The sequence below is a fragment of the Anoplopoma fimbria genome, chromosome 20 (genome assembly GCF_027596085.1).
Source record: "Anoplopoma fimbria isolate UVic2021 breed Golden Eagle Sablefish chromosome 20, Afim_UVic_2022, whole genome shotgun sequence".
Classification (NCBI taxonomy): Eukaryota; Metazoa; Chordata; class Actinopteri; order Perciformes; family Anoplopomatidae; genus Anoplopoma; species Anoplopoma fimbria.
The window spans coordinates 10,259,258-10,278,362 of NC_072468.1; the positions used below are offsets into that span (position 1 = coordinate 10,259,258).

Below are 19,105 nucleotides of genomic sequence, written 5' to 3' on the forward strand. Positions count from 1 at the left end.
GATAATATAATACAAACTATGTTCAATAGGCTACTACAATGTAATTTAAATGCATAGAATGTATTGACACCTGAAGCTACTTCAGACACAACACAGAATGTCTTCATGGGGAATGAACAGGTTTTACTGGGTCATCACAATAACATGCATTAGAAGTAGTTGTAGTTGGATTCCCCGTTGCTTCCTCTGTAGATTATTTTAATTATTGGGTATATACTGTTTAATCAGTTAAAAAGAACACATTTGCAAAAGGTGGAAAAATGAATATACATTATTATTATATATTTGTATTTACTATAGCCTAACATTACGGTTGATAATAAAAGTCAGCACCAACGTACACTTTTCCAAACCTTCATGTTAAATAGGAAAAACATGGGCTATATCCAACATATTTTCTAAATACTATCCATGCATATCATTTCTGATAAATCTAAGTTGTTTTTTTTGTCGCCGTGATGTTTATTTAAGATTGGTGGAATCACATAAAAGACGACCCCAGGTTTGGATGCTCTCAGCCTGTGAGGTTCTCTGAGGTTTTACTGCATTACTGAATCCCTTGTCGCCGGCTGAGGGGGAGTATCCCGGGCTGGGGGGAGTGACCAACCCGGGATTTCCAAAATAAAAAACGCAATAACGTCAGAGAGCGTGAGATGAAGAGAAAGAGAGCGAGAGAGAGAGACTGTGTGTGTGTGTGTGTGTGTGTGTGTGTGTGTGTGTGTGTGTGTGTGTGTGTGTGTGTGTGTGTGTGTGTGTGTGTGTGTGAGAGAGAGAGAGAGAGAGAGAGAGAGAGCTCCGCAGTGAAACAGTCGGAATATCCCTCCAGTCTGTAAACAGAGTCACAGCAGGCTGGAGTAAAGCTCCACTTGTGTCTCGTGTCTCACTCTCTCTCATCGCTGCAACACTTTGCCCCCCAAAAAAACTGCATCAAATCTTTGCCATCATCTCTCTCATCTCTTTCTCTCTTTCTCCCTCTCTCTCTCTCTCTTTTGCGTTTCTTGTTTTCCTCTGAAAAGCGTTCTCAAGTGGAAACCAATCTCAGGCAGAAAGCCAGCAGCAGCATGAACCGGCCAGCGCGTCAGGAGAGCCCCGCGTGGACCCCCTGCAGGAGGCAGCAGGAGCAACGGGATGGCCGGCCGCGCAGCCCGGCTGCGGCGGAGCATCGAGCCGGGTCCGGGACCACCAGGGACGGCGGCGCAGGGTCGGGCCCCGCGCTTCAAAAAGCAGCCCGCAGCAAGCGGCACCTGGAGGGCATCCTGAAGAAATACACGAACCCGCTCCAGGGCTGGCAGAGCAGGTAGGTCACAGACTGACGGACCAAGAGTGTTCCACTGCAATTGTGGGTTACTGAATGTTGTTTTTAATGTTATTCTTCTAATATTATTATTAGGTCCGAGTACAACAATATAGTTTGCGACCATGCAAGTATTTGATCTTACTCAAAATTGAGTTTATCACGTCTTGGGGATCCCAGACTGGCGCCATATGTTCCATCCTCAATGTTTTAGTTCCATAACCTTAACTATAATTTCTGTAATATGTGTGTGTTTAAAAATTGATTTGATTCCTTTTCTTATTTTGTAAATGTTCTACATTTTGGACCATATATTTAGTTAATCCCACCCCTCAGTCTGTCTATCTGTGCGGATGCAGAATTCATATACAAGCAGATGTATCTTTGATAAATTCATCTGCAGAGTCATATTTTGACATAACTTTATTTATATATTCTGCATTTGACCAAAGTTGCATGAAAAACCACTTGGGGCGACTTCCAACAAAATCTGTGGAACGGGTCAGTAAACCATCAGTTCATATTTCCACCGTTTCCCATCTGTGTGTGTGTGTGTGTGTGTGTGTGTGTGTGTGTGTGTGTGTGTGTGTGTGTGTGTGTGTGTGTGTGTGTGTGTGTGCGTGCATCCCTCCATTCATTCAGTCTGAACCTGCTTCAGTGGCTCAGTGAGAGGAGATGCGGGGGTGGGAGTCCCAGAAACACTGAATGAGTCATCCAGGATCAGGAAAGCCCTGCACTCCTCTTCTGCATCTAAAACCTCCCTCTCCTCTCCTCTCCTCTCCTCTCCTCTCCTCCTCTCCTCCTCAAATGCTCACTCTCTGTCTCACTCTCCCACTGTCTTAGTGGATCGATAGGAAGAGCATCCAAACGTGTAATGAGCTCCATGATCACATTTTGACAGTGTGTGGTATAGGCTTACTTACTTCCACACACACACACACACACACACACACACACACACACACACACACACACACACACACACACACACACACACACACACACACACACACACTCTCTCTTCCACTGCTGTACTGGACTCCAAAACACATGGGAGTTTTCATGTGTGTGTGTTTGTGTGTGTGTTTGAGCGCCAGCAGGTTGTGTGTGTGCGGGTGCGTGTTTGAATATGGTATTAATATCCCCATTATTTATAAAACCCTGATCTGTGCTTTCATTTTGCATTCTGTCAGAGCAAGCCGAGCCTGGAGACAGACAGGCGGTGTCACATTTGTACCGTCTCACTGATTGTTGCTTCACTGTTCTCAGTCCGTCGGAGTTGATTTAGTTGTTGTTATTTGTTGTGACAGGTCGGTTGACGGAGAATCAACCAACACTCCAGAGAGTTATGGCTGCTTTCAGAATGGCTGCCAAACTTGATTAACAATGTGGTCTTTGTAAGTCTTTTTCAGTTATGATTTTTTCATGATAAGAAAAATTGTCACAAACCAAACGCCTAGGGGTTACATGCATAAAACAAACCAAACCAGGGTTCCTGCCAGTGTACTTCAGCACCCCACCACCACCAAATGCCCACTTTCTTTGGCCCAGATCTTCTATGGGTGCCATGCCATTGTCAGACGGCCCATTATTCAAAAACCGAATCGTCCGAAATGTCAAATGTCCCCCCTGAAGCCCATTTGTCCTACTGCCCGTTATCCCGACAACAAATGCCTGTTGTTCCGAAGGCCCATTGGGCCCAAAAAACACACACTCTACCTGCAACAAACACAAGCAGATGGCTAATTAGTATTCCTCCACCATGGTGGAAGAAAAAAGTTCATTTTCCAGCACTGGGCCAGGGGGTCTTGGCTCAATAAACTTTCTGAGCTACTAATATTACCTACTATGTCACTTACTTATGAGCCATTTCTTGCTCTTTTGTTTTGTATATGTGAGTGGCTATGATACTGTTTATGAAGAAAATGTCTGTCTTATTTAAAATTCTGTCTCTTCTCTGTCTCTCTTTCTTGGTCACTCCAGTTTATCTCAGTCTCAGTCTGTCAATTATTTTTCCACTCTATATTTAGTTTCTCCATTTTTCCTAAATACCGCTGTCTCTCTCTGCGTTTCTCTTTCAGCATCTATTGCTCACTCAAGTACCCCCCCCCCTGCTGCTATCTAAGTGAACTGTTTTTCATTCTCCTGTCTCGGGCCTCCGGGCTTCCAGAAGCCACTCCGGTCTGCAAACTTGACTGATGGATTTAGTGCCTTAGCGAGGGTTACATGGCCTAATGGTTGGCCAGACACCTCGCTGACGGATGAGTGAGGTGTCAGGGTCGGAGAAAGATCCATGCACTCACCGGCCAAGCTGTTCATTTAGCTTCCTTTTTTTGTCCAGCTCCTTTTTCACCCTCCAGTGTTTGCTGCAGGAGACACAATGCATGAGTTCTGCATTCTACACCCCCATCTGGTCCAGTAGAATGACCACTACCTGCTTTTACTGGCTGGGCTGGTTTCATTACAGTGAAACCAGTTCCTTTGTCGTTCACTTCCATTGGAGGTAGTCAACGTTGACTTATTTGTCACATACTGTAGTTACACCACTTCCGTATTGATTTCAACCCACACATTGACCTATTGGTCATATAACTTCCGTTCTTAAGTAACAGCACTTAGCAAGAGTGGAGTTGTGAATATGTCTGAATTTAGTCATTTTATAATTTTTTGAAATTAAAAAAAAAAACAGATGAGAAGGCAAACACGAAAACATCAAACACACAATCATCCAAGCATGGCTGTTTGCAGTCATGGTTTGAGATACCATCATATTGACAGGGTCTTTTTTGTTTCTGTCCTCCAAACTCCATGGCAAAACACAGGGACTTGAATGCACCAACACTAGGTAAAATTTCAAGGGATCCCTATCAGGATTCATCCTCTTGGGACTATGAATGTCAAAGTTTCATGGCGATCCACTCGACAGTTGTTGAGATATTTACTAAAAACAAAAAAAAAGATCAATTTTATGATGGCAGTACAGGACAAATCAGGGCATACGACAATTTTGGTATGCAAAAATATACATTTTTTTACAAAATCGATTTTTGCAGGCCATCATGGTGTTGACCAAAAAAATACAGATTTCTATGAGAATAAATCAGGCAGTCTGAGAAGTGTCAGTAAAATGCAGAGCCTACCAACAAAAAGCATTGATTAAGGTGTGTGTGTGTGTGTGTGTGTGTGTGTGTGTGTGTGTGTGTGTGTGTGTGTGTGTGTGTGTGTGTGTGTGTGTGTGTGTGTGTGTGTGTGTGTGTGTGTGTGTGTGTCTGACACATGAAGAATACTGAGGGATTGGCTGACAGCAGGGGTCACCGTATTCCTGTGGGACTGTGACAGAGTTGTGTGAGTTGCCAATCCGTACTTCTGTACTTAAGAAACGGCATTTCTGTTGTTATTTTAACCCAAATGTTGACCTATTTCTCATGTAACTTTGAAACTCATGTAACTTTGAAACTCATCATTTAACCCAAACGGTGACTGACTTGTCACTTTTTCTGAAACTTCTTAGTTATTTGAACGTAACGCTTATTTGTTATGTTCCATAGTCATTTAAACACCCAAACGGTGACTGACTTGTCATTCACTCATTAGCTTGCTCAACCATCGCTGATTCAGTGCTTTGTTCTCAGGAGCGCCACTCCATCTTGTCATTCACTCATTAGCTTGCTTGTGGAGCCGAGGAGGATTGACCAACTTGAATGCTGTGTGTTTACAAACAGCAAGCAACAAATGTTACATATTGTACCTTTAACCGTGGTGCTGTTACATCATAAAACAGATTCATCTTTCAGTGATTTGTCATGGTTTTGGAAGGCCCACACAGAGGATGCTGACCTCCTGATCTGGGCGTCAGATCAGAAAATGCTTCTTTGTGACATTATGCAGTGCGTGATGATTTTGACGTTTTCTTTGGATCACATTGAGTGAAATTGTCCATGCAAGTGTCAGCAGGGTTAACATACCATTATGCTCTGCCATGTTCCCCGCTGCATCTGGGGACAGAGGACACCAACCCCCCCATACCTAACACACAAACATGACGTAGACAGGAGCTTATTGATTCACGCTGCTTCATGCTTGTGTTTGCTGATCATTTTCATATTGGAAGAGAGAGGAGGTCTGAGCTGGATCCACTAGATGTTCCGCTGCATGCCACACAGTCACATAACAGCAGTGGAGCGGAGGAAACAGATTGCTGTGTGAAAACAGATTTAAATTATTCATAGTGGCCTCTTTCTTCTCATTGCTGGGTATCTTTGTCTTATAGTAAACCTTTGGGCTTTTATTTTCTCTACCCCTGTAGCACCCTTTCTCTATCTTCATCCATCCCAGCTAAAGTCGCTCCCCCCCACCATCAGTGCTTAGAGATACTGCTTCACGACCATATGAAAGACTCCGGGGTAAAATCATTCAGCCCTCAGTAGCTTGCATATGAGCTCCAGTGTGAGATGGAATAAGATTTGTCCTCACTCTCATCACAGGTGGAGAATGCTGACTGAGCAATACTGCACAAACAGTGGTTGTGAGTGTGTGTGTACGTGTGTGTGGTAGACAGTGTGAGCAGGAGGTTCAAAGGGGAGAGATAAAATATAACAACCGGAGGACAACAATGACTCTCAATGGATGCTCTCTTATGATGTTTGAAACAGCCACACTGCAGAGGACATAACAGGGATTTGCTCATGTCTCACTCTCTCACCGTGAATTTAAATATTAATAAAATATTTGTTAAGTTTTGTTTTATGTGTAGTGAGCTTTCCCACGTCAGAGAGTAAGAGAGAAGCAAGAGTGGAGTTGTGAATATGTCTGGAATTACAACAACAAAACAGATGAGAAGGCAAACACAAAAACATCAAACACACAATCATCCAAGCATGGCTGTTTGCAGTCATGGTTTGAGATACCATCATACTGACAGGGTCTTTTTTGTTTCTGTCCTCCAAACTCCATGACAAAACACAGGGACTAACATGCACCAATACTAGGTAAAATGTCCAGGGATCACCATTAGGATTCATCCTCTTTGGACCATGAATGTCAAAGTTTCATGGCGATCCACTCGACAGTTGTTGAGATATATTTTAATAAGACCAAAAGAGATCACTTTTATGATGGCGCTAGAAGAAAATTCAGGGGATACAAAATGTGATGGATATTCATTCAGTTGTTCTTTAGATATTTCAGCCTACAAAAGGATGAATTTGTCTTTTTAGGCAGTGGTGGAAGAATTATTCAGATCATGCCTTAAAGCTAAAGTTGGTAACTTTAAAAAATAAGTTTTTGGAATATTTGTTCATACTGTCACTATATCCTGACAAAAGTACACAAGACAGATAAACAGTGGAAAAGCAAGTTCCTCTGCCTCCTCATAGTGCTACTAATGGCATTTTCAAGATTCAACTATGTCTAAATAAAAACAGCCAATCAGAGCCAAGAAGTCTCTGTCACGGCTCCTGATGAAGCTTGTGAACACCAATCAAAACTGAGCAGCGCTTATCAAATATTCATCAAGATACTGCTACTTTATTGCCCATATCTGGCCTTAAATGTTTTCTTTATGTTTATTTTATAGGCTGGAATTTTACCATATTGCTCCAGTAGTTCCAGGATTTTTGGCAGTTATAATGCACTGTAAGTTGCAATATAAAGAAAAATATCATTTGCATATGGTTAAACTTTATGGTATTACCACCTCTATGGTTTTACCTGAAACTTGGCTCTGAATTAGAACCGGTTCTAAAATAGTAAGAGTATGACTGTTCTATTTTCTTTACTTTATAAAGAAAGAGAGAATGACACAGGGCGAAGTTTAGCTGGAGACAGTTTATTTGAGATGATGGCAACTATAAGTGTTACTGTAAGTGCAAACCTTAGTGAGTAACTCAATCAGAATTATTTATCAAAACACCTGTTTAACGAGCTAAAACTTGCAGAAAAGTGATATATTCAACCGCTGTGTGTATCCCATCCACTACTGGTCGGTTTTAACCATAGCACGCTTGTTAAGCCAATGGCAAGTTGTTATGAACAATCTAAAGCTGTTTCGCCTAATTGGCCACATTTGGCTTGTTGACACATTGGAATTTATCAGATTGTTGTAGATTTACTGACTGAGATGGCAGCCCTCACTCCCAAAACAGCCCCTCCTCCCCCTAGGCCCTCTCTGTCCCAACCGTAAGGCCTTTACAACCTCTCTCCAGCTCATGTTTCTTCTTTTGACGGTCTCTTTATTTCTCTCTCACTTTTTCCTCCTGCAGATATTTTGAACTGGATCCAGAGGTTGGCCAGCTCCAATATCATCTGAATGAACTCAGTAAAAGCCAGCGACCACCCAGAGGGTCTCTGCCTCTTCTTGGAGCAATGGTGGTCTCTTGCGACGAGTATCCCTACATGTTTACTATTCAATCCACTACTGGGGACGCTTACAAACTCAGAGGTAAGAGAATGGGTCTTTATGTCTTGTGCAAAAAGAGATTTTCTCTCGCAAGACTGGAAAATGGCCGGAGATGGGAATTCTGTAATTCAATGATGTTGCCGTACCTCCCACTCATTTGTTGTCATGGGAACCAGACCCCCAGCATCTCAATAACACATACACTAACTCTTCGTTCAAGTTTCAGGTTTGCACCCGGATCGATGGCAAAGCAAAGTGTAACACACAGCAGCACAAGAGTGCTTCCTCTCAGAGACTCTCTGTTAGCGTAGCATAAAGTAGCCTTCAGGTCAGTACTTTACTTTGAAGGTGCACTGGTGTGATTGTTGACGCAGTGCTACAGTACGCTGTTTGCTTGTCATTTGTCTTATGAGTCAACAGCACATAGTTTAATGTTGTCAGCAAAATATGTGCACACAGTGCACAGGGAGACAAAATATGTTTTAGGACGGTACATAAAAAAGAAAAAGAAAAAAAAGATTCTATAAAAAAAGATTCTATATACGGGATTCAGAAAATGAATTTAGTATCATTCAACTATTTGCTATGTAAAGATATAAAGGAGTAATGTCTAGATAAGACAGACTTTCTTTTCGGCATGACATCTGACTGTGCACTGACAGGCTCTGTCAGAAAGCGCCATAGCAACAGCTTTGACAATGACATATCGAATTAAGACACATGGTGCATTGCTTATGTTTATACAGTATATTGGGTTAAAAAGTGGGAGAAAATATGATACATTTCTGTGCAAGCAATGAAAACAAGTATGTTATTATTTTCTTATAACAGTTGTAAAAACCGGGACCATTTGACAGTGACTGCTGAAAACCAGGACATTTTAGGTCCTGGGACTCAGGACACCTAGCTTACATACGGGACAATCCTGGACAATCCTTATGTCACTTTCCCACCTTAAACTTGTTTTTCGTTTGGATAATCAAACAGATAATGATTCATAGATGTTTGTTTCCGGCTGCTACTGGCTGGTCCTAGCTTCCATGTAGCTCCTGGTTTGTTTTCTGGCTGCTAGCAGTAGCTATAGCAGTAGCATTAGCAACATGGCTAGCGCTAGCGCGGCTACTTTTCAAGGGAAAGAAACATGCATAAGAATCCCAACTTGAATTAGAAACCAACCAAGTGTGTCAACCAAGAATTTTATTGAATTAAATTTAACAACAATTAGCTAGCTGGTGCACTACACGTTCCCTCCGCCTCAAGACACTACTTCCCTGACTTTTAAAACTACATTTCACCTGCAATAATACAATTTTGGCGCAAAAATAAAAATTTTGCATGCCATCATGCTGTTTGACCTAAAAATACAAATTTCTATGCAATAAATCAGGCAGTCAGAGAAGTGTCAGTAAAATGCAGCGCCTACCAAAAACAGCATTGATTGAGGTGTGTGTGTGGCTATGTGTGTGTGTGTGTCTGACACATGAAGAATACTGTGTGATTGGCTGACCGCAGGGGTCACCGTATTCCTGTGGGACTGTGACAGAGTTGTGTGAGTTGCCAATCTCCATATCTGACAGCTGTAATTTCCTGTTCACACTCTCCTCGCCTGTCCGTCTCACTCTGCCTCTCTCTCACTCTCTTTGTCACAATTCTGGCTTTTTGACGTAGCTGTGTTCAAGTCAGATTAGATATTTTTATTACTCCTCCTCTGTGTAGCCTCACAAAGCTTTCATTTCTTTCTCATCGCCAGCAAATTAAAGATACAACCACTTCAGACTACATTTGGCTTCTCTTGTTTTGTTTGTGAGATCTTTAATTTCCTCTCAAACACACATTTCATTTGTTCCGTCGGTGAGGCAGGTTTGGCGGTAAGACAAACAATTGTTAGTGCCAGAGTTGTTGTGGAGGCAGTAAAAAATATCTCACTAGCTGAGTTAAATTTTACAGCGGTTAAAGGTGACACGGCAGAGAATGTGCTGAACATGAGGAAACAATACAGTCCATGTTAGCAACTCAGACACAGACCTGGGAAAAGCCTTATGTGGCTCTTTCAGAGACCATGTCAAGTTAAAAGGCCTGAAAGATCGTTTTATGAAGCTTCAGTGTGTCAAAGAAGGATATTTACCAGGTCTTACTTGCCTGGACACGCATGTGCGATCAATCCTATAGTGGAGAAACTCCCCTGTGGCCATACAAGAATATGAATATCCCATGGCTCATGAGTTAAAGAGCAAAATGTAACTTGCCGGAGGATGAGTGCAAGGCAGCAGGGACAGGACTCAAATACAGATAGTACAGGCAATCAGGTAGAACAGATGTCGATGCCGGTATGGGATAAGGCTTCAGGATATAGGTGGCAATTTTCAGGGTTTGAGGTTGAGAGGCTGGAGCGCAACGGCATGAAGAGACATTGACTGGCCAGGAGCAAGTGGGGATGTGCTGGCAGCGCAGGGCTGATGTGGGAAAGTGGAAACAGGTGAGCAGGTGGATAGGAAAGTCAGGCCCCATCCCAATGGATCCCCTAAGGCCTAATGCTATGTTTCAAACAACTCTTAGTTCTGAATTTTCCCAGTTGAAAATTTTAAGTTCTAACCTCTAGGAGTACCAGGTGCACAACTTATGGGGTTTTTGGAATCCTCAGACAGTTGTTTTTTTAGGTAGTGGATGGCCCTGGAGCAGATATACTGGGTACCTCATCAGGCTCCTCTGCAATATTTAATAAGGAGACAACTGCTGTGGCAATGTTGTTCAGAGGCGTGATGGAGTCCACAGAGCCTTATGCATTGCCTCAAAGACAAACCTGTTCCCGGCTGTAACCTCACCACCCTCAGTTCCTGATCCGGGCGATGGTAATATCAAATCCTCTTTAGAGGGTTTAGGAAACACAAGGTTAAACTTAAGAGGTGCACTCAATAGAGTGCAGATCTTCATTAGCTATTAGCTGAAGGACACACAGTAGAAAACAATAAAGGTGAGCAAACAGCTTTACATTACTGTGGCTGCAAAGTAACTTCTGAACACTGTGATGCACACAGCTGTGTGTGTAGTTCTGTTAGCTGTTAGCAGCTGCGATGCATGCAGCTGTGTACGTACTAGTAGTTCCGTTAGCTTATAGCCAAACACTCTTACTATTTTTGACTGTGTTGTGTGATTTGTTTAGACTTAAAATGTTACTTTGCTGTTCCTCTGGCGTTGTGATGGTTAAACCCAGCTCTAGCAAGCCTGGTAAAATTTTAATTTAGCTAGAAATAGAGCAGGAGGTGGCGCTGTTGGCAGCTCAAGTGCTGACTCTGACTTCGGCATTGAAAGGTTTGTCTGAATTTCTATCAACAACCAAGGAGTCTGAATACGACTGCATTTAGTTACTAGTTCATGCTATATCAGACTGGTATCAACCAAATGTTATCTCTAATTTATCATTTTTGGGGGGCCACTGTAGCTCAGTGTGTGGAGTGCTCGTCCTTTAACCAGGAGGTTGGCGGTTTGATCCCTAATACTTAAGATGGGTTCAATTAAGAGGTCAATGTTATTTATGTACCTGTATGTATATGGCCATTGAAAGAAAGTTTGAGTTTTAAATTATGTAAATGATTAACAACTGATTTTAACATAATTATATAGTGTTTTTGTAATAAATAACTGTTGTCTTTAAAAATAATTAAATGGATTTTTTAAATTAAAGCCATTTGGACTGCAATTGTTAGGTCCCTTAGCCTGGCTCTTGCATACCATCAGACCAGAGCTAACGTAGCACTACAGTTTGGGAATCACTGCTTCTCAAGCTCTAATAAGTATATGGGGCAGCAGTGTATGTGGGTCAGGTAATCGTAATGAAGGATCGTCAAAAACCTCCATCATTGATGGGGGTTTTTGGATACCAATGGAGCTCTGTATATCCGTCTTTGGATACACACACAATACTTGTTAGTATCGGTGCTGTTTTGGGTGTTTTCCTTAAATTTGTAGACAATTGGAAAAATATGGAACAACAGCAGCCCTCCCCTTTAACAGTAAATACAATGTTAATAACTGGCATAACCTTTAATGTGCAGGTTATTTCCTGGCTCAGGGACTGAGATCAGGAAAACACAAATTCTGATGCTGTGTCTCTGTTTTCTGTTCCTGGTAGCGCTGGATGCCCAGGAGCAAGAGTTATGGATGACTCAGCTACAGCTGTGTTCCCGACGCCACTCTGACAGCAGTGCCAAGGTATTCACACACTCACACACACAGACACACACACAATACCCTTCTTGTCTCTGCATCCTTATTGGATTACAGCTATTCCAAATGTACAGAGAAGTGTACATTTGGCCAGGCAGACAGGTTTTGTTTCTGGACATAATGGAGCCAGACTATATTTCCATCCACTATATGCTCCAGTCCAGCTGGTCATTACAGGGAGGTTCATCTTATTCAGCATTTCAGTGCTGCTTTACTCCTCTGTTCTCAAACAACTGAACCACCAGCCACTGATGTCACTAATGGTTTGTGCTCCTGGCCACCATTTTGCGCTTCCAGGTACATTAAAGGTAATGCTTATTGTGGGTTATGATGTGTGCTGTGATTTTAAAAGATAAGAGCATTTTTTGTATCCTCTAAATGGACAAGCTTCAGAAACACACACAAGCTGTGTGCTTTGATGCTGTTAGTTTTTCAACTACACTAAATTACACAATTTACCGCTCGACTCCATCTCACTGCTGAAAGCCTCCAAAAAGCAACATTTGTTCAGTCCTTTTCACACACAGTAAATCCAACAGCCCCATACCTTCTGCACATCTTGGTTTTTTTTAAATGTTCCTGCATAGGCTTGTAAATATATATTGTCAGGTTTAGGTAAATAAATTATCTTAATAGATTAAGAACATGACTAGTGTAAGACTGACTACAGACTGGCGCACAATGCATTATGGAGGAAAGAAGTCACTTCACAGAGGGAAAAAAATGTAAAGTATGGCAGAAAATAACAAAAAGGTAAACAGCAGATATCCAAAAGTCGTTAAAACAATTAAAGATAATCAGGAACATTTCAAAAATATGGTACAAGAAAAAGTTATGGATAAACAGTTGAAATAGTCAGCTAAAATTCCCTAAAAGTAATTGATAAACAGTTGAAATAGCTAAAATTAGCTTAAAGTAAAGCTAAACAGTTGAAATAGCTAAAATTTGCTAAAAGTAAAGTCAAACAGTTGAAATAATAGGCTAAAAATGTGCTAAAGTAATGATAGCTGTTACCCTTACAATTAGCCTGTGAATTGCTTATGCTAATTGCTAGCCATAATCGCTAGTGCTAATCGCTAGCATGCTGACTATTGTTGTTATGTTTAGGTCAGGTAAGTGCTATACACTGTGAAGCCATAGCCTGCGGTTGTTTTTTCGCAGTAGCCCATCTACTGTACTAACCATCGTTATCGTCATCAGTTAATTGGCCCGAGCAGTGAAACAAAATTACTAGTGCTACTTTGTACGTACGCTTTTAATATTTTCTTTATTTTTGGACCTTTGCCAGGCCCTTGCCAGCTGTATATAAGCCTGTATGTACACTTGAAAATGGATGGAGATTGAGGAATTTGTGCGTGCATGTTTGTACAAGCATTTCATACACACACATTTTGAGCTTGTGTAACACATACTTCCATAAATGAGAGATCCCTGCCTTACTCCATTTTTAAATGATGGTAAGCTCTGTAGCATCGAGCTTTCCTTAAGGTAAAAAGCTCATCACGATGCTAGGGCAAGAGCTAGACCAGCCGAGGGAGGAGGATGGCAGAACTAATAATACATAATAATACACATTCTGCATCATTGAGGTAAGTTTTCTCAGTGGCCTACATAGAAGGTCAAGTTGAGGAATTGATTTGTCAGCCTGGCCACTAGCTCTCAGTGTTCATTTAGGTTCTGGGAGCAGACTGTCTGCTGCGCCTGTGATGAGTCATTCACTGAATAAGTTGGAGTATGTCTTCACTTGTTTCCCCAAACTTACCGATCAATGTCTTCTCAATGCAAAGAGGGAGCGAGAGAGAGATTCACTGGATGTTTCTGTTTGCGATAATTCACAATATGTCAAAAATAAGTGTATGTATGTGTCTCATAGACTGTAATTATAGATGGAAGACGCCTCCACTTCCAGCAACTGTACAAATATGAAGCCCAAATATCTTGGTTACGGGTGCTGCCAACTTGCACTTTTGACCTCATTTGGAGCCTGTAGTCAGTAGAGTAGTAGTCCATGAGACCAGACCACACACGCGCACGAGCCAATCGCGAGCCAAGCATGGCGAAAGTTTGTTAGCGTGGGAGCCATTAAGCTGCTACATTAGGACCACGTTAGTCTTTGGTTTTCAGTCTTGACTTTGGAACAGCCAGAAGGGCCCCACCTGAGGATCTAAGGCTGCGAGCTGGCTCATACGGGGTCAACATTTCTCCTATGTATGTCGGGGCCAGACCCAGACGTGCTTTAAAAGTGATCAGCAAAATCTGATTTTTTCCAGGTCTGGGGGAGTGAGGATAGGTTTTATTTTGGAGATGGTTCTGATTTGGAGGAAACAGGACTGGATTATTTTTATGATGTGGGGTCTGAAAGTGAAGTCGGAATCAAATAGAACTCCTAAGTTCCTTGCAGTGGATTTTATATTTAAAGACAGAGGACCAAGTGCATTTACAATAGGAGTGATGGGGCTTGGGGGACTAAATAAATTGATCTCAGATTTCGAATTATTGAGTTGAAGAAAGTTTTGTGCCATCCAACAGTTTATATCCTTAAGACAGTCTAAAATAGGGTTTCAGTGGAAGGTATATCTGTGTGTCGTCTGCGTAGCAATGAAAAGAGACATTATGACGTTGGATGATTTGACCTAGGGGGAGCATGTATATGGAAAATAAAATTGGACTTAAATAGAACCTTGCGGTACACCACAGGTAATGTTGGAAGTAGAAGATGAGTAATTACCTATGGTGACCGAGTGGGTTCTGTCAGTGAGGTAAGAATAAAACCAACTAAGTGCAGAGTCCTTGATGCCAACCCAGTTCTTAAGACGGTTGATTAAAATGGCATGGTCTACCGTGTCAAAGGCTGCACTTAGGTCCAAAAGGATTAAAATCGAGCTCTCCCCCCTGTCAGCTGCTAAAAGGAGGTCATTGGATACCTTGAGGAGGGCGGTTTCTGTACTGTGTAAAGCTCTAAAACCTGACTGAAACTTCTCAAACACATCATTAAGACAAATAAAAGCTAGAAGTTGGGTTGAAACAACTTTCTCTAAAACTTTTGATAAAAACGGAAGTTTAGAAATAGGCCTGAAATTGTTAAGAACCGAGGGATCAAGATTCGGTTTCTTTAAAACAGGTTGGACCTCAGCATGTTTAAGACTGGATGGAATAGTTCCTGTTGCTAACGAGCTATTAATAATCAATAAAATACTGGGCCCGACTGTGTCAATAACCTCTTTGAGAAATTTAGTTGGTATAAAATGAAGGCTGCACGTGGTTGATTTCATACGGGATATGGTTTCTGCTAAAAAGGAAAGCGAAACAGGATCAAAACTGCTAAAATAACTCCCTACTAATATCCCTACTAACATATAAAACACGGTCTGGGGGAGAAATTTGTTGCCTAATGATCTGTACTCTGTTTGCAAAAAACAAACAAAAAACTGCTCACACAACTCTTGTGAGGCATCAGTAAAATGACTGGGGGGACCATTGAGTCAATTATTTTAAATAAAAGTCTTTGATTTGAGTGGTTTGCTGTAATTAAATTAGAGAAGAAAGAAGTTATTGTTTCTTTAACTGCCACTTGATAGTACTTCATCGCATCTTTCCAAATTTCATAAAATACATGTAAGCCTGTTTTATTTCCGTTCCTTACTCCTGCAGTCTCTCTTTAAGTCTTTGGTGACCTAGTTTAGCCATGGCTGGGGTGTTGTATTCGACCTTTTGGTTTTCATGGGGGCAACAGAGTCCAGGACATTCTGGCAGGTGTGATTAAAAAGGGAGACCAGCTCCTCTATGATGTGTTTGTCTGGGCATCATACTACCTGTGCATCTATTAGAAGTTTAAAGTTTATTTTTGGGTAAAGATCGAGCTGAGAAGATGTCCTCATACCTGAACGACAAAAATACGTTTTTTGTCATTGCATTCTAAACAGACCCACATGACCACTACAAAAAAATTTTTTTTTTGGTTTGCCGTGTCAATGATTAAGGCAAAGGGTCCCAACCTTTCTTAGCCAAGTTTCTGTCTGTATGTATTTGTGACCGTGGCAATTTAAAAAAGCTTGATTAAGAGTTATGAACAACGTATCTAATCTCAAACAACTAGCCTGAGCCTGTATTTTGCTTTTACAGTATGGAAAACAGGAGTCATATATCAGCTTCAAAAAGTTATTTACATTTTTTGAAGCACAAGCTGCAGCTTTTGGTAACCCAATATTTTTCCCAACCAAAACTCCTTGTAGAATATGATTGCATGGCTGCTTGTTTATCAAGCTCTGAGCTTTTTTGACAGGGCTTAATGGCAGATCTACAGATATAACTTAACAGTGGAATGGGTCGGCCGTCTCCAGGGTCAAAGTCAGACACATTGTACGCATCTACGTGTTTTCCTGTGCTGGAACAATGTCCGAAAAATGTCAGCATGGGTGGTTTTAACAAACATCCAATGCTATAGTTTTTCTAGTGAGAACCATCTCGAAGATGTACTGGTTCATCTCCTTTTCCTGCTTGTGTGATTTTTGCTCACGTCTAAATTGTTACCGTAGCTAATTAGCACTATTACTATAATAAAGAAATAAATCCTCCCTTGTTCCTCCAACAACATTTCAACTCTCCGGCTGTGTCTGCTGGGTGGGGTTGCACAGGGAGAAAGAGGATGTGATCGTCTCATTTTCCTCTCCTGTTACGCTGTGATTTGCTTTGTTACAGAGCTGTGAGAGAAAAAAGGCTCATGAAGCATTTGAAGTATAATTTATTTTATGAAGGGATATGAGGCAGCTCCCAGCAGAGGCAATGCAAGGTCTGCCCTCTCTCTGGCACCCAGAGGAAATCTTGCTCTTAAACAGGCAGAAACCCAGAGAGGCTGGATATTATACCTGTGGGGGATACAGTATGGTAGGTCAGATGTAGTTGAGTCGAGAAAATGGGACAAAGTGTTTCATCAAGACAAAAGAATGGCTGAGAGCTGAGTATTTGCAGCTGCCTGCACTCAGCACTCACACAGCCCTGTTTGCATTGCCCGAAATAAAAGCTTTTAACCTCCTAACCCCTACTTTTAACCTCCTAACCCTCTTGCTCAGGCCCCTGATCTGAAATATAAAGAGAATACCTCTGCAACAACAAAATATATATATATATTTCTGTTTATCCCGTTTGAATTGTGCAATGAATTTCATATATGATGTTTGTCACTTTACAACAAAATGCGGCTTTATTTACATTCACAATGACCCTTTTAAATTGACAAACGTAATTATGTGTAATACATGGTACAATTCAGTCTCCTGCCGTTGACTACCATTTATATTTTTTCCAAAATAAGGTCCCGTGGACTTTGCTTTTCTATAGACTTACTTCAAAGGGATGTTTGCAGGCCCCGTCTCCTTAATAGCATTCTCCAGAGGCTTAGCTCAGCCCTTTCAGACAGAGCTATTGGATCTCAATCTGGTCACTGGAGACGGATTGTAAATGTAATCAGCTTAAATCATATCTTGATACTATCTGGATACGAGATGCATTTTAATGCAAGGTGTAAAGGGGGTCTTTGAATAAAAGACTGATGCATTAAAGGGCTTATCAGATGCCAGAAACTGCAACTTTTTGTAATACTTGGGCATGATTTTTTCTGGAAAGTTTTCATATTGGCAAGTATTTCATGTTCTGAGAAGACGATCGCGAGGTTAACAGTAAGAGTACGAGGTTCATGTTACACTGTAACCTACAAAGAACGTGTGCATGCATGTATGTGATTGGGCAATGCCCGATGATGTTGTGTTGCATTACAGAAAAAGTTGATGACTGACAGATTAGACCTTTTTGATTTATTTTGTCATAGCCTTCTACATTAGAAATCATTGGCCATGATGGGTTGGCCCCATGAATTTTCATACAGGGCTGAACAGGATCTTACACTTAAAAAAATGTTTCATCATTTAAATGCACCTTAGAAGCATTAAGCCTTTTTAATACTTTCACGACACACCATGGCGCGTTTGTTGCAAGTGCTTCAAATGCGTTTAAAGGCTCAACACGATGTTCGTTGCAGTATTCTCCAAAAACACCACGGGTCGTACAGTAAAAATGTACTCTTAAGAAGCAATAAGTTAACGATTGTTACCAAAAGAACCAGCGGAGTCTTAATGCGTTACACAAAACATGTGATTCTGTTTTTGGCTCGCGCACCCTCGCGCCAGGGGCACTACAGCATTAATCTATCTTTAGAGATGGGTTTTGTGGCCGATGGATTGGTGTGAAATCCCATGAAACTTGTTTTTCACTCATTAATGTGACTCATCCATGTTGTATTGCTGTAACTTAACTTATTAACTGTAAATACTCTTGTTCTATTATTTGTTGCAGTTACCAAACTTCTTCTCCTTCAGGCACATTACCACCATCCCTTGGACTGGACTAGCTTTAAACCCCCATTTACATATATCCAAAGATGACCAAAATGCATTGAGATTTATGATGTGGCTAAGAGTTATGCAAATATAGAAAAGAGTGAACAAATAACCAACAAAATACTTGATTGCATTGATTGCATGATAAACCCCATAAATGTTTATCTGTGGTAATTACAAGAAGCCCTCATATAAGACATTAAGTCAGGGAACGTACACATAACAATACTGTGGACTGTAGCCTCATAGAAGATAAGGAAGGGTTATTCAGTGTGCAGTCCAGCATCACTGTTCACACACCAAGTGAACCGATGAGGTCCCTCTGAACTCCCCTCTACGTATCTGCACTTCATCTGCACTACAGAGAGACGACTGATGGACCCAAACAATAATCAAAGCAACAGTTTGAGTATATTGTATCTGAGGCTGTGTGTGAGTGTGTGTATGTGTGTGCATACATGATTTGAACTGTGATAGCTTTGTATCTTGTAATAGCTCTTCTCTCACCGTTTCATCAGCAAGCGCCGATGACTCACCCTCCCCTGAGAGCGACACGTGTGCGGGTGAAGCACGATCTGAGCGCTGGGTGTTTGTATATGTGAGAGTGTGAGAGTGTGAGAGTGAGTGATAGACAATGCATTGATAGAAGTACTTAGATCTCTTGGTATATCTAGATCTTGGACAGCATACATATGCAAAAGGAACAAGTAGACATTGTTACAGAACTGCCAATCCCGTTTTTATTAGGTATGAGGACTCCTCAATCTTGTTCTTAAAGGGATACAAAGATGGGAAGAC

The 19,105-nt window shown here is 41.4% G+C and overlaps 1 protein-coding gene across 1 annotated transcript in view; it reads left to right on the forward strand.

The window, feature by feature from the left end:
- The first annotated feature begins 1,061 nt into the window (after positions 1-1,061).
- Positions 1,062-19,105, forward strand: part of LOC129109242 (oxysterol-binding protein-related protein 10-like) — a 64,220-nt gene continuing 46,176 nt past the window's right edge. Inside the window, exons 1-3 of the mRNA XM_054621264.1 lie at positions 1,062-1,297; positions 7,555-7,733; positions 11,821-11,900. Of these exons, the coding sequence (XP_054477239.1) occupies positions 1,062-1,297; positions 7,555-7,733; positions 11,821-11,900 (495 nt within the window). The remainder of the gene's footprint in view (positions 1,298-7,554; positions 7,734-11,820; positions 11,901-19,105) is intronic.